This window comes from Xenopus laevis, chromosome 5S (genome assembly GCF_017654675.1).
Source record: "Xenopus laevis strain J_2021 chromosome 5S, Xenopus_laevis_v10.1, whole genome shotgun sequence".
Taxonomy (NCBI): Eukaryota; Metazoa; Chordata; class Amphibia; order Anura; family Pipidae; genus Xenopus; species Xenopus laevis.
In genome coordinates this window covers 48,379,897-48,404,920 of record NC_054380.1, presented here as the reverse complement: position 1 = coordinate 48,404,920, position 25,024 = coordinate 48,379,897, and the positions used below count along the sequence as shown (strand labels likewise).

Genomic DNA, 25,024 nt, shown 5'->3' with positions numbered 1-25,024 from the left:
AAAAAGGCCATTGCTATAAAGTGGAAAGAGGAGCAGCCGCCCACATTGCAATTCTGGATCAGTCTGGTGGAACAAACCTTGCCTATTCTGGAACAAATTTATGCAGCCAGGGGTTGCCCGGCTAAGTTTAATAACACCTGGTCGCTGTGGATTTTACACAATGACTCCTATTCCAATAGACATAGAGACTCACCTACCCCACATATTGATTGGCTTTCATCGGATGTTTGATAACTTGCACGCTTGCCCTGTCTATTTGGGTTGAATGCTCCTCAGGGATTCTACTACGTGACTCGGGTCCTCTGGAGTCCTTATCTCTTAGACCCTAAGTGCACTTATAACTGCATGTCGGTGATTATGTGTGCCATCTCGATATGTGTTGGAATCACCTGTCGCTGCTATGTCGCTCACTGTCTCCCTCCCTCACCTCTTCTCATCTCTTCTTTACCTCTCCTCTTTCTTTTTCTTTTCTATTTTTTCATACTACCCTTTCTCCTTGATCTTTCTGTCTTATTCTCCCCCGGGTGCTTTCTTGCATCCTCTTTGTTTCTCCAGGGGTTTAATTGAAAAATCTTCCAATGCGTTGTCAACTGTATTCTCTTGTTCACTGTACTGAGTATGCCACCATGTATGGCTTTGTGTTGGATTAATAAATAAATCTTTTAAAAAAAAAAAAAAAACATACCTACATCCATTTGCTGCCTCCTCCCCTGTGGATAACACTGCACCGCCCCCCCGGCACATGATTAAACACAGAGTATGGCACACACAGGGAGCATAGGGCAGGCAGAGTATTGCACACACATGGAGCATAGGGAAGGCAGAGTATGGCACACACAGCTAGCATAGGGCAATCAGAGTATGGCACACACAGGGAGCATAGGGCAGGTAGAGTATGGCACACACAGGGAGCATAGTGAAGGCAGAGTATTGCACACACATGGAGCATAGGGAAGGCAGAGTATGGCACACACAGCTAGCATAGGGCAGAGTATGGCACACACAGGGAGCATAGGGCAGGTAGAGTATGGCACACACAGGGAGCATAGGGCAATCGGAGTATGGCACACAGGGCCCATGACTAAGTGGGTGCGAAACGCATAGGGCGGATGGAGATACACATTTTTTAACTTTGTATAAATAAAGTATTTTTTAACTAATCCTCTCTGGTCCTGTGGATCCGTTTGAGTGCCGGTCAGCCCTGTTCCTACTTATCCTTTGTGGTAACCAATAACAACCAACATCAGCAGGTAGTCTTTACTGATCACCTGTGGTTGTTAACTTTCCAAAAACTTTTTTCAGTTTTCAGATTGTTCACCAGAAATATTTTTTTTTAATTGCTTTCCATGTTTTATTTTTTTACCCTTTTTACAAAATGTAAGTTTAAAGTTTAATTTCCCATCTCTGGTATTTCAGGCTGGCAGTTCAGGTGCAGATTCCCAATTTGCTACATTAATTGAAAAATGTTTCAACAGCATCTGTGGTATATTAACAACTATTGTATCAATTCTAACAGCTGCATCTTTGAAAAGCTGGGGATAATTGCACAGTAATTCTCTGCAGGCTCTCCAGGCCATGCCCCCTTTGGATGATTCATCCGCCGGCACACTCCTGCTCACTTCATTCCGTTCTTCCCACGCATGTGTGCATGTGCACTCTTCTGTTCCAAAAGTGCTGGTTATTTAGTGTGAAGGAGATTTAAGCTGCTAAATCACCTGTAAGCCCAGTTCTAAGAAAACAAATGGAAACAAATGTAGAGGTGCCATCCTAGGCATGGGCCTTTGTGGCCTTTCCACAGATCAGATTACATGGTAGCTTAGAAACCAGTTCTTGTGTCTGAATGTACTAATCAGCCCTGTACCATCTAATAGTTTATAGGACATGCAGACCTCATTTTCTACTTTGTGATTTATGATGACCCCTAAAATTAGTTTCTCAACAGTTGCTCATAGCACACTGAGCATGTGAGAGCCACTGACCAGTCTAACAAAATTCATTATGGTGTCGCCCTGTGCACAACTTTTAAGACCTGAACTATTCTGAAACTTCAGGTTGGTGCAGTAAGTTCAGTAAATAAAATACAGCATTTCTACCCATATTTATTTTTAGGGGTTAGTTTTCCTTTAAAGTTACTGATCTGGCAATTGCTTGGAGGGTCCTGGACATTTTGTTTTCAATTGTCCAACTTTAAACATTATGAGAAATAATTTCTTACATTTTTTCTGATAGCTTTGAAACTTTAGACTTTTAGGAAATACCTAAAGTACAATGATGTTTTTTTACTACTAACATGTTTATATTTATGTAATACTAATTATTTTTACTATATTATTTCAACACTTCCCATTTTAGTACTATGTAATCTGTTAGATGACTACGTGAAAACTGAGGGGGCTTGGATGGTCAGTGAAAAAAGATCCTTATACACATCAGCAAGCGAGTTGGAATGTGCAGAGAAATGTGAAGCTGAAACAAAATTTACTTGCAGGTTAGTAGTATCTTGAAATAATAAATTTTTCATTCTTAGAGTATGAATTTCTCACTACAGGGAAACCTCAATTTTTCATAAAATGATTTTAAGCTTTGCCACACAATCTTTTTGTGGCCCCACTAATTTACAATGCTTTCCAATGGATACTTTTCCCTGATTTTACATCATGTGTTCCGCAAAACATGTCTGTTTGTCCTCTGTTAATGTTATTATTAGTGAAATTAAGAAGTTTAAAATACTAACCTTATGCATATTTTACAAGTTTTGTCTGTAAATAGTAAAGTGCAATCAGTCTGCAAAGGTTGTGCATGTGACTATAAGAGGTCTTGCACTTGCCCCCATAGCGTAACATTGATGCTGCCATACTTAACCCTTGTTAAAGGGGTGGTTCACCTTTCAGTTAACTTTTATTATGTTATAGAATGTGCAATTCTAAGCAACTTTTCAATTGGTTTTCTTTCTTTATTTTTTTTTATAGTTATTTGCTGTTTTCTTTGGTCTCTTTTCAGCTTTCAAATGCTCTGTAAGTCTACAAATGTATAGTTATTGCTACTTGTTTTTACTCATCTGTCTATGCAGGCCTCTCCTATTCATATTCCAGTCTCTTATTCAAATCAGTGCATGAACCTAGAAACCAGATGACTGAAGCTGCAAACTGGAAAGCTGCTGAATAAAAAGCTTAATAGCTCAAAAACCACAAATAATAAAAAATGAAAACCAATTGAAAATTGTGTCAGAATATCACTCTCTACACCATAATAAAAGTTAACTCTAAGGTGAACAACCCCTTTAAGTACCCGGTATGAGTATGACATTTTTATAATTATTATAATTATGTATCACATGGATTAGCAACAGCATTATTATTAGTTCTCAGTTAAGGGGCACTTTTGGTGTACATGATATTATAGGCAGACAAATGAGAACTGTGCAAAGGTCACCTCCAGCCTGCAGATGGCAACCTTAAGCAATCCAGAAACAGCAAGGCTGATGATTGTGTAAGAAGAGATATGAAAGAGGAAGGCAAGGCAATAAGGCAAGGAGAGAGCAGGCACAGTTCTGGGGAAGAGAGATGATAAGTTGGTAAAGTGCAGAAAAGGCTGCATCAGCTGCAGATTCCACTAAATGTGCCAGTGAGTTTAAGTTATTAAAGGACATCACTCTCCTAGTAATTTAGGCCCCTTGGGGTATTGTTCTAATACACCTTCACTTTAGCTATTGCATATCTAGGACTTAGGTTATAACTTTATAAGAACCAAAAGTCAGGCTCCTTCTCTGAATAGGGTAGATCAGAAACCCAGTTTTGAGCGCCAGTTAGGTTCAGTCACCCCTGCTTAGCTAGTTGTCCAATTCTACCTAAGAGGAGGGCCAGGACTATATACTGGGCACTGCAATTTGAGGGAATACCAGATGGATAACCATGGTGTGGTCTTGCCACACAAGTCAGTTGAACTGAAGAAGCTGCTTGGATGAGCAGTGAGACATCTTCAATGATTACACAGCAAGTTCAGTTGTTTTACAATTAATTTTACTAGTTATACCATGACCTGGATAAATGAAAATCTTCCTAGTCATTAATGGACTACAAACCTAATATACTGGATTTCATGGATGACACCCCATGGATTACAGATAAGTGTGCACCAACGTAAATTGTACACAACAATCATGTTAGAACTCTCAGTTGTATGTGTTAAACCACAGGGATTAATAAATTGTGTTACTGCATTGCTTTGTTCTTTACTGACATTCCTTGTATTTGTTATTTTATGGTTCTGCTTTGTTTTAGTAAATTAGAGAGTTCTGCATTCACTCTTATTACAAATACAGCAAGTGTGGCATTTTTGTTTTGTACTAGGCAGTTAAAGGAACCCAAACCTTGCCAGGCTACCCAGAAAGTAACATATCATTTAGTACAATATTATTTGGCAAATAAATTGTTATGGAAACAGAGCATAAAAAGTAGACATGGTTATGCAAATGCAAAACCAGACCAGCTAACCATAATCACAAATATGAATGCACAGCTGTTGCTATAGTCATGTAAAATCATATAGGCCCATATAATTAAACAAATACTGTAAATAAACATCTAGGGTTCCTTCCTCATATTTGTTCTCATACAGATATCATTAGTGACAGTGGTATAAGCAAAAAAAGACAAATGGCTGAATGAACTGGAGGGCCTACAGACACTTGGAACACCAGGAGGTTTCTAAGTGCCCTGGTCGGCCAGTCAGGCACTATTTGCAAATGTTCTAATGGATAATAATGTGATGTGCTTGGAAATAATCAGTTAGAGAGCAGGTTTCTTAAATAATGTATTACAAATAATAAGAAACTAAAGTTATCTATTTTTTAACGTTATTTACAAAAAATTATGTATCGTATTTTTTTCTTACAATATAGGATGACCTAATTTTTAATTTATTATAATCATGTCTGTATGGTACACTGCAACCTGTATTAAAAATCACACTGCAGACAGTTTAATAAGGTTGTTTAAATAGACAGTTTTTGGAAAGGCTAACTGTAACTATCACAGGTGAAAGAAATACTAACATTGTTTTATTTTTCCAAGGTCATTTTTGTATAACACAAAAAATCAAATATGTTTCACAATGTTTGATAACCAAAAATCTTCATTGCTACAGAGAAGAAATGGTGTGGCTCTTTATGAAAAAAGACGTGAGTATCAATTACTTAAGTTTAAGTTATATTACTGAAATTATGTCCTATTGAAGTACTGTATATAATATGGACTGAGAACAAAATTCTTACACATAAAATCACTATGTCAGAGAACAATTGATAATTTGATGTGTTCCACTAAAGAAAGAATGAATTTGATGTGAAGCTTAGGGGCATATTTATCAAGGGTCGAATTTCAAATTCAAAAAGACCAACCGAAATTAAGTCGAAGTTTTTTTTTGGTTGAATAAGTCCGTTTTCGATCTAATAGGTCCGTATTCGGCCGATTCGAATAGTACGAATCGAAGGAATATCGGAATCGATTAAATTCTATTTGAAATTTTTCCCAAAAAAAACTTTGGCTTTTCAAAGTCCGCCAATTGACTCCAAATAGATTCTAGGAGGTCCCCCATAGGCTAAAATAGCAATTCGGCAGGTTTTAGATGGTGAATGGTCGAAGTCTAATTTTTAAAGAGACAGTACTTGATAAATTTCGATATTCCAATTTTTTATTAAATTCAAATCGAATTTGGACTATTCCCTATTCAAAGTACACAAAAAATAGCTTGAAATTTGAATTTTTTCCATTCAAAAATTCACCTCGACCTTAAAGGGATATCTATTTCTCAAAAGAGCAAACAGATTTTTTTATATTCAATTTTGAAATCTGACATGGGGCTAGACATATTGTCAATGTTCCAGCTGCCCCAAGTCATGTGACTTGTGCTCTGGTAAACTTCAATCACTCTTTACTGCCGTACTGCAAGTTGGAGTGATATCACCCCCCCCCTTTCCCCCCAGCAGCCTAACAACAGAACAATGGGAAGGTAACCAGATAACAGCTCCCTAACACAAGATAACAGCTGCCTGGTAGATCTAAGAACAACACTCAATAGTAAAAACCCATGTCTCACTGAGACACATTCAGTTACATAATAATTCAATTATGATTGTAATTATTATTAATTCCGAGATTTAAAGTTTCCTTGTTTACCTTCTTGTGTCTTTCTGATGTAGCTCTGGGAGAGGGGTAGCCGACTCTGTTACATAAATGATACATTAGTATCATACATTAGTAGATACATTGGCTGTTAGATTTAACACAATAGTTGCTAATATTCTACAGATGTTATTGAAAAATGGATCAATTAAGGGGTACATTTATCAAAATGTGAGTTTAGAGCTTAATAAATAAAAACTCACTGACAAAACCCTCCCCTGTGTCATTGATCAACCCTACTCCAAACATAGAATGCCCCATTGACAACCACCCTCTATGTACATGTACAAACGATTTACATGTACATGTATCCATGTACAAACGATTTACAAAGACCAACAGACTTTAATTTATGCGGCACTGTATCAAATGCTTTTGCAAAATCCAAGTAGATAACATTTACTTCAAACCCACTTTCCAACTTCATCATATAAAGCATTTGTCTGACGTGACCTTACCGTTATAAAGCGATGCTATGTATTACTAATAATGCAATTTTCTAGAACATAATCTTAAAGTGATCAAACCTTCAAATAACTTGCCTAACACGGATATCAAAATTATGGCCTAATTGCCAGGCTGAGATCATAATGCGTTTGGAATTGGAATCAGCTTTCCCCAAATCCACAGGTACCATACCAGATGAAAACAAGTCTAAATAACAGAAAAAGAGGCCTGGCAAAAATAGAACTAAACTCAATAATTACTCAAGGGTGTATTCTCTCGGGGTCTGGTGCCTTGTTTACAGTTATTTTAAGTAAACATTTATGTATTATATCCTGTGTCTTTTGTGCTTCTATCAGGTGGGTCACTCTGACTCCTCTATTGTATACACTGAAGAAAAAAAACTAACCAAAGGGATTTTTATAGTGTAGTTTTTGTTTATAAATTTTATTTACATTACAAATAATTCACTCTGTCATATCAAATTTTATTCCTGAACCAACAAGTGTATTTTTTAATTGTGATATTGGTGTGTTGGCAGCCATCTTAGGTCATTATGTCTGATCATGTGCTTTTAGAGAGAGCAATCTCTTCACAAAGGAAACTGTTTTCAGATAAGCTATTTGTTATGTTTTGGGTAGCCGAGGATGAGGAGAGTATAACAGTTCTTTATTAGCAGAGACTCATGCAGCCATTACACAACAGTAACTTTTACTTTTAAGCTACCAGGAAGTATGCACAGTATAAGTATGAGCACAGTGACACAGGCCATTTGCATGAACACCACATATTCCCCCTATAGTAGGAAAGCATTTGGACAACTATAATAAACAGCAACATTAAAGAGTATGCATTTTAAAGCAATAATATACATTATTCACATCACATAGTCCTTAGTCCATGCAGGTAGTTTTCTGATTCTCTCAGAATGCCTTATAGGTTCACTCTCCTCAGGCCTATTGCAGTTGACGACAGGAGTAGAAAAATGTCCTTCATCAAATGGAGCTTCTCCAAAGTCATATCTAACAGGAGCAAGATGACTTGCATTCCATATGCGTCCATCAGACAGTTCATATGTGTATGGTCCTTGCTGGCGTCTCACTTCAAGTGGTGTAGTAAATTTTGTTTCAGTATTCCTGGTTTCTTTATTCTGACTAAAGATCCAGGCTGAAAGTGCACTTCTCTTGCACCACGTTTTCTGTCAGTATAAGCCTTGCATTTGGCTTGTTGACGTTTCACAATGTCAGTATTTTGTGGAAGTTGTCTGCAAAATGTAACTTAGTGCACATCTGTCTGCCATGTACCTTTTCTGCTGAAGACTGTAGACAGAAATGTTATTACTGTAGCTGATGTTATATAAGAAACAAATGCAATTTAGGGCATTTACTGTAATAGTCTATCAAGGTTATAGCAAATCTATAATCTATACGAGCATCTGTAAAAGGACCGACAATATCAATAGCAAGTTTTTCCCATGCTGAATCAGCATGTCATGATTCTGACAAGTAACACAAGAATGAATGGCAGTTACCACATCAGCATCCATTGCTGGCCACCAGTATAGTTCTCGTAGTCTTGGTTTTGTATGTACAATTCCTTGATGACTCATGTGCAAGTTGTATGAACTTTTCTCGCAAGGTCTCTGGTACCAGTAAACGATGAGCTCCACGACAACATAGCCATCTACTAAGGACAGTTAGTGTCTAATCCTGTAGTAAGGTTGAAGATCAGGACTGAGTTTCTTCTCAGCATTTGGCCATTTGCTTTTTAAGATGTCCCGTAGTTTTACTTGAATTTGACATGTGAGGCAAGCTTGTTTAAAATCTACAGCTGTAACTGTACATAATAGTAAATCAGACAATTATACAGCTTCTATGTCCTCATCCAGTGTATCAGAAGCTGCAGGTAAAGGTAAATGTGACAAACAATCAGCAGTAACATTTTTCAAAACTGGTTTGTATTGCATTTTGAAGTTGAAATTCAGTAGCCTTGCTGACCATCTAGCTATACACATTCCAGCTCTTCCTAGTCCCTTTGTTATAAGCAGTGTAGGGCTATGATCAGTGCATAAGGTACATTTTCTACCCCATAGGTAGGTTCTCCATTTTTCTGTTGCCCAAATACGGGCTAGAACTTCTTCTAGAACAGTGGAATACTTACGCTCTGTCTCTGTAAGTGTTCTGGATGCAAAAGCAGAGTTCTCTGTATGATCAGCATGGATCTGTGTGAGAACTGCACCAATGCCATAGTCTGAAGCATCTGTAGTAACTATAGTGGGTAGTGCAGGATCAAATAAAGCTAGCGCTGGACTGTTCACAATTAGCCGTTTCACTATTTCAAAGCTATGTTGAGCAGACTCTGACCACACCAGACTTAAATTCCACGTAGTAGTGGTCTTAGTGGCTCCACAACTGAAGCATAGTTGGGAATAAACTTAGAATACCATGAAGTAAGACCTAAGAAAGCTTGTAAGGTCTGGAAATCAGATGGGAGGAGGTGCTTGTGTAACAGCGTTGACATGGTCAGGGTCAGGCAGTAATCCATCTTGTGAGATTATATGACCCAGAAATGACAGCTGAGTTTGTCTGAAGTGGCATTTGGAAAGGATCAGTTTCAGTCCTGCAGAATCAATGCATTTCAGAACCTTTTCTAGGTACTTGTCATGACGATCCATAGTTGGAGCGTAGATAATCATATCATCCAAGCAGCATTCTACACAAGGTATTCCATGGAGTATAGAAGACATCAGTCTTTGAAAACAACTCTGTGCTGAAGCCAGTCCATAAGGTACACGCTTGAACCGAACCATCATGGGTGATAAATGCAGTGAGGTCTCTACTTTCCTCATGCAATAATACTTGATTATAAGCACTCTGAAGATCAAGAGTAGAAAAGAATTTTGCTCCTCGGAGTTCTGAAAATATTTCCTCTATGTGTGGCAAGGGATGATTATCCATAACAACTGCTTTATTAGGTTCACGGAAATCAACACACAATCGAATACCTCCAGTTTTCTTCATTGTTACAACAATTGGTGAAACCCATTCTGAGGATTCTGATTTTTCAATCACATCTTGCTCTACTAGTTTCTTTAGTTCCTGTGAGAAAGTCTCTCTTCTAAAGTAGGGCAATCACCTCAATTTCTGGAGTACGGTTTTACATAGAGGATGATTAGGTAAAAAAGGATTGTGGCATTGCCCCCTCCTTTGGGACAGCCTCTGGGTGTCAACAACAGAAGGTCTTCCTGTATAAAGAAAGAGTGAAAACAATCAATCAAATGCTGGATATGAATATTTGAAGAGGGTTCCCAGAAATATTTTTCAGGGCCATATCTCTTGCAATCAAACACTGAAGAGTATTTCTTATAATACAGGAATCCAAAATATCATCAACCTCAAATTCTTGACTGACATCAACAGCTACAGGATTCAAAAAATTTTCCAATTTAGAAAAGGATTTTGAATAGCTTGTTTCAAAAGAACTGAATTATATCCTTCGAATCGAAGGATTTTAATCGATCAAACGATTTTTATTCGATCAGAATAACATTGTAGCTCAGTAGGTTTAAAGTGGCGAAGTATGTAGTCGAATTTTTTTTAAAGAGACAGTACTTCGACTATGGAACGATTTTTAGTTCAAATCGTTCGAATCGAAGTTGAAGGTCGTAGTAGCCTATTCGATGGTCGAAGTACCCAAAAAAAAAAAACTTTGAAGTTTTTTTGCTTTGAATCTTTCGCTTGAGCTTAGTAAATGTGCCCCTTAATGTCTAAGAGTTACAGTCATTGAAAATTCCTGGCCACTAAAAAAGTTTTAGTGCAAAACAGAAAGTTTTAGAGACACCTAAATGACCAGCAAGAGGGAAATCATTGACTAATATTAGAGCTTCCAAATGCAAAGTCTTAAGAACAAATATGTTCCCCTTCTTGAAAAAAAGTCATCCTTAAAAGAAAAGTCAATCTCAGATGGCATTTGAGATTGAAGAGTCTTAAGGGTGTATTTTTCTTTGGTTCTAACCCAATACAAATAGCAGGGGACCTTTTTACCCATAAAGTGGATCACCGTACCAGAGGCCACCCCTTTAGACTAGAAGAAAAGAACTTTCATTTGAAGCAACGTAGGGGGTTCTTCACAGTCAGGACAGTGAGGTTGTGGAATGCACTGCCGGGTGATGTTGTGATGGCTGATTCAGTTAATGCCTTTAAGAATGGCTTGGATGATTTTTTGAACAGACATAAGATCAAAGGCTATTGTGATACTACGCTCTATAGTTAGTATAGGTATGGGTATATCGAATTTAATTAAAAGTAGGGAGGGGTGTGTGTATGTTTGCTGGGTTTTCATTTGGAGGGGTTGAACTTGATGGACTTTGTCTTTTTTCAACCCAATTTAACTATGTAACTAACTAACTAACTATGTAATAAACAACATAAACAATCAAATACAGAATTTTTGGGTTGATGTTCTTTACAGTGCATGTAAGCATAACAGAGAGATTCATTGTAGCTCATGGATGCTGGGGGACATAGACTGAATTTGTAAGTAGCTCCCCAGGTTTTATAAGTACTTTTGATTAGCAGGAGGGCTCCATCTATCAGTCATCTCCATGGATGCTGGGGGACAGACTGACTAAAGTAGTATTTGGTGGACTTAGTCCAGCAACATGAAGGTGTTCAGGTTCTAGGAAATTTTTCTAGGAATACTTTTGTTTAGCAGGAGGGCTCCATCTATCACTCCAAAAGCTAAGAAATGGGACAGTTTGCCCCATCCATTGCATGATTATTGTTTTCCTAACATAAAACATGAGGGTACAAAAACAGGTTCTGGTTGGATGGGTACTAAATCATCTACAAGCAGACAATTGGGTCAACTACATATAGTGTTCCCAGCCACAGTCCTTATTATGGCTCTCCAGAATTTCTGTATCTGGGGGTGGGGGCAGTCCCACACCAAGTGGATGAAATTTGCTCCTGGGGATTTACAAGGGTGTCATAAATCATTCTGTCCTTTATCCATTCTTTTAAGTTTAAGAGTGGTTATATAGATTTGGTGGAGGAATTTTTATTGTTGGATTATATCCCTCATTTACAATCAGTTGTAAGCAGAGTCTGTAGCTTCTTCCAGTTGTTCTTGGTTGAGACCAGGAATTTCTTCAGTCTAGAGACAGTAAGCCTGATCAAAGGGTAGTTTAACGGTCTACAACAGATTTTTGTTGAGCCTAAACTGAATTTGACAGGAATGGTGGAGTGGAGCATAATCTCAATTGCCACTGCTACAAGCGTGGGAGATAAAGTACTGACTTGTGCTTCAAAAAGCATGTCTAAACTGGAGGTATCTAAATAATGGCATATCTTGGTTTGGATACCTTTCATGAATCTTCTGGTAAGAGAGAAAATGTACTTGCATTTGGAACTAGATCAAACAATATCTAAAAGCCCAGCCATGGCCAATAGATGAAGTCAGGTAATTAAAGAGGTGGGGAAGAAGTTACAGTAGTTGCCCTACATTGGTAGGTGCAATGATGGATGTGGCAAGGGATGCTTTCGAATTTTCAGTGCCATGGACCAAGCACTCTGCGGGGTCATCAAGTGGCCATATCAGTGGGGTGCCTGTAAGGGAGCTTGCCCAGACCCTCAGTAGATTGTAGGATGGAAGCCTAGAGGGCTCTATCAGGATTGTATGGGTTCAGGGATAGGTACCAATGAAGATAGTAGACTTGGGAAACCAGGTAGTAGATATAAAAGTGGGGCAGGCAAGCCCTCCATTGGGGATAGCGGGAGTGAGTCCTTCCCAAGAGACATGGGCTGTTTTGTTTGCCCAGATGAATGGCATTATAATGCAGTTTAGCTTATTAAAGATGGAACAGGGGATATTAAATGGTTTGATGTGGAATATATAGAGTAGGCAAGGCAAATATACCATCTTTGTTTATAATGTTATTTTACCTCCTAAGGTTAGTAGTGGTTTGGCCCAGTTTTTGAGATTTAGGCCTAGATTAAGCTGCATGAAGTAGTGGGCTCTGGGTAAATTTATACTCTCAAATATTTGAAGGATGTTACCCAATTTAGTCACATTTTCAGTGGGGTTGGTATAAGAATGCCAAACTATTGCAATTTTTTACAGTTAATTTTTTGTCCAGAACTTCTGGACAAAAGAGCAGATAGGATATGAATATACTAGTATGTCATCCACATTTATAAAGGATAATTCATGTCAGACAAATCTGATTAGGAGTGCAGAAGATGTGATGTATTTGGATTTTGCGAAAGGGTTTGATACAGTGCCCCACAAACTGCTTTCTAAATTGTCTTAATGAAGTCATTTGCACATGGATAGAAAAGTGGCTACAGTATTGAGTACAGAAGATTGTTGTCAATGGTACATTCTTTACTTGGAGTAAGGTTCTTAGCTGGGTACCCTAGGATTCTGTATTGGGTCCGCTTTTATTTAACTTTTCATTAATGACTTAGTGGAGTGAATTTTAAGTTATGTATCAGTGTTTGCAGATAACACAAAACTATCCAGCCCAATTAATTCCATAAAGCATGTGACATCCTTGCAGCAGGATCTTGACAAACTGGCCATCTTGGTGGCTAAGTGGTAGATGAGTTTCAATGTGGAAATATGTTAAGACATGCATGTGCATGGGACTGCACTAGGCAAATCCATAATGGAAAATGAAATTGATAACTACTTTATGTTTGAATATATACGGTGGTCATATAATAATTAATCTAATGCTTTACCAGAAAGTCCTTTCAGCTGGCACCTTTTCTGAATAGAAGAAAGCAGATAGCTTATTTATTAAACAAAATGTATAAAATAACTAGATTCAATTGGATCGTGGAAAAACTCGATAAAATCGAGCAAAAACCTGAATTGCTCTATTTTTCCGGTCTTTTTCTTTAATCGCTCAAATTTTTTGGGCTTTTTTCGAAAGCTCGGAAAAAGACCCAGATTACTTCAATTTGAGATAGGTGCTGCTCCCATTCACTTATACAGAACCTCCACAGGTCTGAGATGGCAGATTTTCGGATTCAGGTTTTTGCAGCATTGGGGTATAATACATCTCGAAAAATTCAAGTTTTTGTTTCCTAGTTTTGTGGTGAAAAAAAAAATCGATTTTTGTTTTTAGTTTTTAGTATTCAGACTTTAATAAATAACTTCATGATGTATATTTGTTGTCTGACATTTTAAAAAAGCATTATGTTATAAATATTTAAATCATATCTATATCTATATCTATATATATCTATATATATATATATATATGAAATATATTTTTTTTTTTACAGTATACCTAAAAGAATGCATAACAGGACATGGAAAAGATTATAGAGGAACAGAGTCCAAAACTCATTCAGGCAAAACTTGTCAGAATTGGATAGCATCCTTTCCACATGTACCAAAGTATGTTTTTTTTCTATATTAATCTATTACATAAATTCTATGACTGTTCATGACAATTCTGTTAACAAAGGTCAAGAGAATTAGCTCCAAAAATGTGAGCCTACACAATTATTCTAGTCCAGTGTACACTTTCATTTAAAATATTTGAAGTTGCTGTTTTCTTGATGGGTGGGCTGGGGGAGGCATAAAAGTGTTCCCCATATAATACCCGAACTTGAGCATCTTTCAGAGTGCTTTTATTACATCTTATGACAGGCTTGAAGGACTGTGCTCCCCTTGTACAAATGTTTCGCCTGGCACCTTGTGTCAGGTTATTGAGGATAAAATTGTTAACCTGATCTGAAACCTCATGGAAATCCTTAGATATAATAGAATTGAGGAACTACACAGCATTAAATAAATGAGGATAGACTCCATCCAGACTATATAGAATGTCCCCAAAACAAATCACTTATGTTGGAGCTGTAATTTAGAATGTTTGCACATGTTGTTGGGAATGCCCTTCACTTAAACCTTGTTAGGATAATACACCATTTTTGTTCCTATGTAGGAAGAATCCTGTAGAACACTGCTAGATCCACACTGTGTTTACAAAAGATAAACAACATTTGTATGACTCTTTCACATCTTCTAAACAAAGCACAATTATTTATCCATAAGTACTGGAAATTTGGCATACAATGTAAAGTGGAACAGACAAGCAAATCAGAAACTCTTCTGTCCAGTGGCTAACATGGCTGCTAACATGTGTAACACATGTGGAAGGTGTAATCGTAACATGAACCTGTCTGTTTCTTTATGTAAAGTTGTCCAGGTAAAGGGAGGATACTATACACTGTCTATAAACCCTCAATGTCCACAAGTAAACATAAGTTTTCTCAAGAAAGAGTCATTAAATTCCTTTAGGCATCAATAATATTATAACAAGTAAAATACAGTTCTTAAAAAATAATTGCACCCACTGGAGTTGCAGGCTAATAGAGCCCACACTTGGGTTGTTATAGTGATGTAGGGACCCATAGGGTTACTAATGTCCCTATGGCTTTAAATCTCTAAACTCCCTAGTTGCTGGGCAGATGCCCATGTATCTAGTTTACGTATTTTTATCATTGGAAGGTGAAATTTTTGGATCAGATTCAGAGGAATCAGAGATTTCATTGGAGCTGGTGGAACCACTTATCAAGGCTATAAGAAAAACACTGAACTTGAGAGATGAACCAACTCCTTCAAGCAAGGATATAATGTTCAAGTCCTCTGTCAAAAGAAATCACCTGTTTCCCTTGCATCAAGAAAAAAAATGGAATCTGAATGGGAAATGCCAGACAGGAAACTGGTTCTTATAAAAAAAATTAAGAAGATGCTTCCCTTTGCAGAGGAAGGTTCCAAAATCTGGGACAACATACCGAAGGTGGATGCGGCTATCACCAGGGTAGCCAGAAGAACAACTCTGCCTGTAGATAAGGGTGTATCACTCAAAGATACAATGGAAAGGTGACAAGATCTCAAGAAGTGATACCTGGCAAATGGAGCTATCTGCAAAGCAGAAGTAGCCAACACTACCGCAGTCAGAGCTAACAAAATAGAGAAATTCTTTCTACTTACTGTAATTTCTATTTCCAAGTCACCTTCCATGGCAGCATTCACCAATATGAGTATTCCCGCCCTACAGGCCACTGGACAGGAAAGGGTTAACTCCATTAGGCTATAACATCCGCCTACTACCATCCCCCATTGTCTAAGTATCCAAGCTCAAAAAAGGGAGGGGGATTGGTGAATGCTGCCATGGAAGGTGACTTGGAAATAGAAATTACTGTAAGTAGAAAGAATTTCTCTATTTCCCAAGCCACCCATGGCAGCACTTCACCAATATGAGAATTACCATAGCTTAACACAAGAAGGGAGGGACAAATACTTAAATGTTTTTATTATGAATGTATCACAGCCTGTAAGACTTTTCTCCCAAATCTAGCCTCTTGGGACAACAAAATATTCAGTTTGTAATGCTTTACAAACGTATGTAAGGAAGTCCATCTTGCTGCCTTACAAATTGCCTCCGGCGGAGCCCTGGCTTCTGCCACCCAGGAAGTAGCCAAAGCTCTGGTAGAGTGTGCCTTTAATTCTCCAGGAACCTCTCTGCCTGCCTTGTGGTACGAAAACACAATACAACCCACAATCCAACGGCTAATCGTTGACTTTGAAGGAGCCATTCCTCTTCTCGGACCTCTTGGAATGACAAACAGTCTGTCTGTTTTCCTCCAAGAACTTGTCCTAGTTAGGTAATGAGATACTGCCCGAACTAGATCCAGGGTATGCCATTCACGTTCCTGTCTGTTTCCTGGATTCGGACAGAATGAAGGTAAAGTTATTTCTAAGTCTAGGTGAAACTGTGACATCACTTTCGGAAGAAACTGAAAAGCTGGCCTTAAAACCACTTTATCCTTAAAGGTTACTGTATCAGGTTCTTTCGCTGACAAGGCTTGAATCTCTCCTATTCTGCAAGCCGAAGTGATCGCTACCAGGAACAGCACTTTCATCGTAGCATGCCAATCTGAGGCAGTCTCAAGAGGTTCGAATGGAGCCACCATCAATACCTTCAACACTAAAGGCAAATCCCATGGAGCAACTTATCTTCCGAGAAGGTCTCACCCTCTTTACCGCATTAAAGAAACGTATCACCAACTTCTCTTCGGCCCATGCGCTGCCAGTCAGAGCTGACAGAGCCGAGACTTGACCCCTCAAAGTACTCATACTCAGATTTTTCTGAAAACCTAAAAAGAGGAAGTCCATCAACGATACTGGAGAAGGGTTCTTAGGATCAAACCCCGAACTTTCTGCAAATTTCACAAAACAAGCCCATACTCGATAGTATTGGTTAGACGTGGACTTTTTCCTACATTTCATCAATAGATCCGTTAGTTCACTTTTGCATCCCCCCTCCGTGAGCCTCTGCCTCTCAACTTCCATGCCTTCAAGAGAAAGGCTGCCTACATCCTGGAAGGATATTAGACCCTGCATTAACAGGTCTTCTCGGACTGGTAATGTCATTGGTGGCTGCACTGCCATTTGCATCAGTAGGGGAACCACGGGCGTCTTGGCCAAAATGGGATTACCGCAATTACCAAGGCCTCCTCTAGATCTATCTTCTTCAACACCCTCCAAATCATTGGAAAGGGAGGAAAGACATACCCGAATATCCCTCTCCAGTTCTGGAATAAAGCATCCACTCCACTGGTCTTTAGAGACGAGTATCTCGAAAAGAAAATTCTGCATCTGTGATTCTTGTCTGAGGCCATCAGATTGACTTCCGTTCTGCCCTGTATTATATCCTGAAATACAGAGGGATTTAGATACCATTCTCCTGGGTCTATGATGTTCCGGCTCAGAAAATCGGCCAGCACATTCGCTTTTCCTGGCACATACAGAGCCGTGAGTCCCTCTAAGTTCACCTCTGCCCAAGACATCATTATTGCCAATTCTTTGAGTAATCGACCACTCCTGGTTCCTCCTTGCTTTCGGACATATGCTACCGCTGTGGCGTTGTCCAACCGAACTTTTACCCACCTGTGGGTAATTTTTTCTGCGAAGGCTAGCAAAGCCATTCTTATGGTCCTTAACTCCAGAATATTGGAGGGAACCCGAGCCAAGTCCCACTGCCCTTGAGCAGACATGCCATCTAACATTGCGCCCCAGCCTGTTTGAGAGGCGTCCGTGGTTATAACCATGAAGTCGGGTTGTGCTAACGGCATCCCTTTTGACAAATTCTGCGGTCTTAACCAACACTCCAGACTTGCTTTTATATGATGTGGAACAAGAAGGAACTTCCCCATATTGAGAGGATTGCTCGCCCTTGACTTTAGAAAGAAAACTTGTAGAGGTCTCATGTGCCACCTTGCCCAACGCACCATCTGTATTGTTGAGGAGAGAAGACCGAGGAGGGACATGCATTCTCGGACAGATACTTTTGACTTTTGTTTGAAGGATTCCACTCTGTCTATAATCTGCAAAATCTTTTGGTCCGGAAGAGACAGCCTCTAGAACTGTATTCAACTCTGCGCCAAGAAACAGCAAAACCTGTGTTGGCACTATGTGGCTCTTCTGCAAATTTATTATCCAGCCGAAATCTTGTAGAACTTCGACTGACTTGTCTCTGCTTTTCTTTGCCTCTTTTTCTGAATTGGCGACCAATAGAATATCGTCTAAATAATGGAAAGCCGATACTCCTTCCACTCTTAACAGGGCTATCACTGTTACCAGTACCTTTGTGAAAGTCCTCGGAGACGTAGAGAGGCCGAACGGTAGACACGTGAACTGTACATGCTGTCCCTGGACTGCAAACCGCAAGAATTTCCTGTGGGAACTGTATATCGGCACATGAAAGTATGCGTCCTTGAGGTCTAACTTGACCATCCAAGCTTGTGGAGGCACTGCAGCAATTATGGAGGAGAGAGATTCCATCTTGAACTTCCTGCAATTTATGAACCGATTCAACGGACGTAAATCCAACACTGGTCTGAAATCTCCCGATGATTTCCTGACTAGGAAGAGTCTTGAGTAAAAACCTTTCTGCTGCTGCAGATAGGGTACTGGTTCCACTGCTCTTATCTGTAGAAGCTGATCCACATATTCTCGAAATATTTGACTTGCTCCCTGAACATTCGGGGTTGACGAAACACGAAACACATTGTGCTTTGGCATCTTTGAAAACTCCAATCGGTATCCTTCCTTTATAACTTCCAAAACCCAATGATCTCGAATTCTTTCGACCCAAACCTCGCTGAAGAGTGCCAGTCGCGCTCCTACCTCGTAGGCTTGAGTCGGCCTCATCTCATTGTATTCTGTTCGAGGAAGTTCCGAAGGAGGTATTCTTTCTTGCCACTTGCCGTGGCTCTCCTTTAGCACTCCTCCAAGATGTCTGTCTATGCTGTGACTTGCCAGGTCTATATTGCCTAGCACCTCGAAAAGGATCTATTCCCAGGAGATTCTGACCTTTGTCCTTGTCGTCTAAACCTTTTCTCCTGTGGCAGGAACACACTCTTGCCACCTGATGCCTTCTTGATTATAGAATCCAAGTTCTCTCCAAACAGTCTTCCCCCTTCAAATGGGAGTTGATACAAATTTGTTTTAGAGGCAGAATCTGCAAACCAGGGCTCCTAGGTGCCACAGAGAGAGCCATAGACCTTGCTGCCAAATGAACTAGATCCAGTGAAGCTTCAGCAACAAAATCCGTTGCCACCTTCAAATCAGACAACATTTCACGTAAAGTTGATCTTTTAACATTCGTAGCTACTGCTTCCTCCAAGTTACTGAACCACATTTTCATGGCCCTTGAAGTTGAGGTCAGCGCCACTGCCGACCTACAAGAAGCCCCAGCTGCGACAAAAGATTTTTTCAAGTCAAACTCCATTTGTTTCTCCATTTTATCTTTAAATGCGACTGCATCGTCCACTGGCAAAGTAGTCTTCCGAGCCAACCTCACTACTACAGCATCCACTTTTGGTGGATTATCCCACAACTTTGCATGAATTTCGTCCACTGGATATTTCTTAGAAAACTTTCCTTGGATTACCACTCTTTTCCTACTTCTTCCATTCTGAATTAATTAATTCGTGAACTGGAAATGTTGCCGCCCTCTTTTTCACTGATGGAAATAACTTATCAGCCGAAGAACTTTTTGGCAATTCTCCTGTCAAACACAAAGTTTTCCTTACTGCTTTAATTAGGCCATCAACTATTGCCGTATCAAAACCTGATTCCTCCTCAGAGAGAACTTCCCCTTCCTCAGATAGATCTGATTGGATATATGCAGGATCATAGAGTTCCTCTTCCGATACTTCTGAAAGAGAATCATACATAACTTCCCTTGCTCTTTTTTGCTTTATAGTTACTCCAGATGTCAACGCTTCTTGGACCCCCTGCACTACTGCTTGTTTAATTATAGAAACTAATGCATCCAACTGGGGAAGTGAAGTAGTCTGAGGATCCCCTGAAGAAGGTTGAGCATCAGTGGAGGACTGCTTTCTTGAATGAAGACTTTCAGCTTTAGACATTTCAGCAGACACAGAGAGGCTAGAATAAAATATAATCCTATTAGCCTCCTTACGCTCTTAATCAAGCAGAATAAACAACTTGCCTTATGCTTACCTAAAGACTTTAGGCTGAACCCCTTTCCCAGAGCCAGGCTGTTCCATACTGCAGGTTCCTGCTGGACAAGCAAAATTCTAATAAATCCTCTGCTGCCCAATACAAGCGCACCCCTAAGAGCACCAGCTTACTTTCATCAACTGCACCACGATGCGTTCGTTACTGTGACGTCAAACTCAGAGCGCTATCAGATTTCCAGCGCTCCCTGCTTAAGAGCGCCGCACCCGGAAATGACATCAGCCCTGAAACGCAAGCACCTCCGCAGTGGAACGCAAGAGCGTGTAATGCTACTCCGTGCGGCCAGGAAATCCAAGCGGTGCTGTCTAGAAGCCGCTATAACTCACCACTCTCATGGCCAGCTATGTTGTCAGCCTCTGTTAGGTGAACTACGTGACCCAGCCTTTTGGTCCTTCTCTGCAGCGATCCCCTCAGGGGAGCAATTTGGGAGGCATCAGGGGAGAAGAGAGGACACCCCTGGAATCGGTAAGCACATCCATGGCCTGGACAGGAAAAAAAGACAATGGGGGATGGTAGTAGGCGGATGTTATAGCCTAATGGGGTTAACCCTTTCCTGTCCAGTGGCCTGTAGGGCGGGAATACTCATATTGGTGAAGTGCTGCCATGGGTGGCTTGGGAAATCTGGATTAATGAGTTGGAAAACGCTATAAAATCTGGCGTAGAAAGACGCTATAAAATCTGGCGTAGAAAGATCCAAACTTCTGGAAATGGTCCATTATATAAAGGTGACAATGATTATTCAGCAGAAGCCTTATTAGGGAACATAAAATTTTGTGGCCAGAGCCATGGGACTGGTGGTGTCAGAAAGAAGATCCCTCTGGTTAAGGCACTGGAATGCAGACTCTCAATCAAAGCACAACTTATGCTCATTGCCCTTCAAAGGATTGTTATTGTTCAAAAGCATCGGCAGGAAAATCACCTTTCCTACCGCAGACAAGAAGGGATAAAAGATTTCAAAACAAATGTCAACGTAGCTCCTTTCAGGATGCAAGACAGTAGGGATGGGCGTTTTTTTTCGCCCTGTTGCGCCCAAAAAATGACGCCCATAGACTTGTATGGCGTTGTGCGTCAAAAAAAAAAAAAAGACGCGCGTCAAAATTGTTTTGCTGCCCATAGACTTTAATGGGCGTCTAAGACATTTCGCCGGTGGCGAATTTTTGGCAAAATGAAACGGGTCAAACTCGCCCATCCCTACAGACAAGGGAAATACAACACTAGACAATGGAAAGCCAGAAGCCAAAACTTCCAAAGTTTCCAGGGTTTCAAAAAAGAACCCAAGACAGACAAAAACAAGGCATGAATAGTTAGGTAAACATATGCATATCAGGCAGCAAACTATTCAGCAAGCCCCAGGCAATCGTATTTATGGTGTTTTATCTGGTTGCCTAATGATATGTGAAAAATATAATCCAGTAGACTGGAATGTTTGCCCTTGAAATAAGAAGTATGCAGTTTCGTGGAGCAGTGCTTTGGAAATTTAGTAGGGTACTGCTTGGAATTTTTTACCTATACAAGTGAGAAATCTCCATAAAACTACATATATTTGGTATTGGTGCATTCAAGAGACATAAAACTTTCCAAATATCGCTCATAAAATAAATTATGTTTCTGATATATATGTTTGTATTATAGAAAACATGTTTTTGTTTTTATTTTTAGACTATATCTTTTAAAGAAGAAGCATTACAACAAAATTTTAGAATATTTTAAAAGCTTAGTTGTCCTGAAATAACAATATATTGTTTTCCTGGGTAAACTTAAAGACACCCCAAAATATTTAAAAATGTCTGGCAATAAAAGTACCAAATTGACCAAATTGGACTATTTATTTTTACAGAAGTAGAATTACAACAACATTTTAGAATATTTTAAAATCTTAGGTTGTCATGAAAAGACAATATATTGTTTTCCTGGGTAAACTTAATGAAAATATATTCAAAAACGTCTGGCAATAAAAGTACCAGATTGGCCAAATCGACTAGTAATTTTTTGTACTGTTTTATTCCCCTCTTACTCAGGGATAAATGTATTACCTGACCTTATCCCCTATTCCATTTTAACATTTGATTATTTACATTTGTGTACTAGAAGGATTTCAGTAAAGTTCTGTTTACAGACAATTTTTTTTTGAGTTTATGGGCTTTAAAAATTAAATTTGTAAAAACTAAAATTTGAATTAAGAAAATGGCTTGAATTTTCCCTTGGACTGCTCCTATTGACTTCTACATGACTATGCCAGTTTTTAGGTGCCAATTTTTTGCACTCAGTTTTTTTGCTAAATAAATACCAGATATTTCAGTTTTTGAAAATATAATTTGTCAGGATTTGTGCAAAAAAATTCAAATTGTGACAAAAATTCAAATGCAAACCTTGATAAATCACCCCCCTAATGTACATTAACAGTGTTAACGCACACCACCCATGAGCAAATCAATAAATGGTTTTATATTAGGAGAGCCAGGAATATCCTCTGCTACCGTTTGCCAAAATATACCTGAACAAGCCAAAAATTCTTCTGGGGGAATATTCTGTGGCAGATGAAACATTATTGTTAAATGCAATTTACTGGAAATTACTGTGGAGTCTTGAAAGAAAAGAACCCTATCCCTACTACCATATATGGAGGAAGTTTTCTTGCTACCCCTGGAACTACTGTAGGTTCCTCAAGTCTCTGCTTGGCATCATAAAAAATCGAATCTTCTCACCCAATGCACAGCCTAGTAAATGTAGCACTCCATGGTATATGCAAAAGAAAAGAATATTTATTAATATGCTTACAATATGTATACAATACATATACATTACAAACAATAGCATATACATACCAGCAGTGTCCACAGTGCAAATATATTACAGTACAATATTTTATATATTATATTGTACCCTGATTTTAAGTTATCCTGCATTTAACATTTTTTATTTGTGGTCCCACCAATTTATAATGCATTTCAATCGGTCTATTTCCCTGATTTATGTAATGCTTTCACAGATTTTACATTAAAAACACAGAAAACCTTTGGAAAATTGTTCAATAATTTCACTGAGGTCTTTCATAGACAATTAGATGAATATAACTATTTTTAATTGCCTTCCTAAATTTCATACAAATTTGAAGAATGCACCTGGAAGGCCATTCATTTCTGGTATCAAATCTTAATCTATTAGGGGCAGATTTATCAAATGTCGAGGTGAATTTCGAGCTATTTTTTGTGTAAACCGAATTGCTGTTTTAGCCTATGGGGGACCTAGAACGTATTTGGAGTCAATTGGTGGACTTTGAAAAATCAAAGTTTTTTTTGGGAAAAACTTCAAATCGAATTTGATCGAATGCGCTATTAATTCGATCCGTATGATTAGAATTCGTCCGAATGCGGACCTATTCAATTGAAAATTGCCCTATTCAGCCAAAAAAAGTTTCGGTTGGTCTTTTTCAAATCGAATTTCGACGTTTTTCAAATTCGACCCTTGATAAATATGCCCCTTAGTATTTAGTTGAAATGTATTGATTTGAAATTGCAGAAATTTGTGACAGAATTGCCCTTCTATTTAAAGTGCTTAACACAGACACTTAGGGGCAGATTTATCAAAGGTCGAGTGATGAGTTTTTTTTACCTCAAATGAACTCGAATGACCTCTATACTCGAATGGTATCTAGTACTTGAACGTCTAAAACTTCAACAAATATAACCCAAAAACACGATCAAATTTGAATCAAATTCGAACAGAACTCAATTTGAGTTTTTTCTTTGAAAAAGCTTGAATGTCAGAAAAGCTATTAACATCTTTAAATGGGTCAACGGACCTCTGGCAGGTTTAAAGCTGGCCATAGACGCAAAGATCCGATCGTACGAATCGTGGATTCGTACGATTTTCGGACCATGTGTGGAGAGTATCCCACAATCACAATAGACAGCACCAGTCTTGAAGATTTGTTAAAAAAGCCTTTATTGGAACTTCATGGCTTTATCTGAACAAGCGCAACAACGTTTCAAGCCGCATGGCCCTTTATCATGTGTGGAGAGTCCCGACATTTTTCGTCCGTCGGAGATTGGTCGTTTGGTCGATCGGACAGGTTAGAAAATTTCTGTCGGCTGCCGATAATATCTCTGCGTGTATTGCCGATCGTACGATTTTCAGAGGGAGACTGTCACTAGTGTTGTCAGACATAAGTATCGTACGATTGCTGTCAGGGGCAGAACATTGGGTGATCTGTTCTTATTTGATCGGAATGGTAAAGACTTTGATCTGAATGGTTAGTGGAGGGTCAGGAGATGGGAAAGTCCGATCGTACGTTGATTCGTACGATCGGATCTTTGCGTCTATGGCCAGCTTTAGGTGGTGACCTATCAAATTCAAGTTACTTCCAGGGTTGAGGTATGATATATCTCAAATTAAAATTTGAGTATGGATTTTTCCCAACTCAAATTTGTGAGTTTTGACCAAAAATTCAACTTGAATAGTTTTCCTTTAATAAGCAAGGTTGTCTCAAGGGAGCACCTCGGTAATAAACTCACTGGGACAAAACACTAGGCAAATTTGCCCATGGGCAGTTACCCATAGCAGCCAATCAGTGAAAATCTTTTTAAAGCCAGCTGCAAGTAGAACAATGAATGCAGCAATTTGATTGGTTGCCATGGGTTACTGCCCATAGGCATTTTTGCCCAGTGTTGATAAATGACCCCCACTGTGTGTTACACATGTATAGCTGCTCTGGATAGCATCAAAACCGAATGTTCATTTGTATAACATGGATATGTATTATTTAGGTGCTTTTGTATTTTAGCCCTAAGCCCTATGTTGTTTAAGGGTTAATTATTTTTTGGGAGGGAACC

At 39.0% G+C, this 25,024-nt stretch overlaps 1 protein-coding gene across 2 annotated transcripts in view; it reads left to right on the top strand.

Annotated features, from left to right (window-relative positions):
* The window catches only part of LOC108717414 (plasminogen), a 169,537-nt gene that overhangs the window by 19,020 nt on the left and 125,493 nt on the right, over nt 1-25,024 (top strand). For both annotated transcript variants that reach the window (XM_041564500.1, XM_041564499.1), the window contains exons 2-4: nt 2,353-2,488; nt 5,073-5,179; nt 13,919-14,033. In XM_041564500.1, coding sequence (XP_041420434.1) covers nt 2,353-2,488; nt 5,073-5,179; nt 13,919-14,033 — 358 coding nt within the window. The remainder of the gene's footprint in view (nt 1-2,352; nt 2,489-5,072; nt 5,180-13,918; nt 14,034-25,024) is intronic.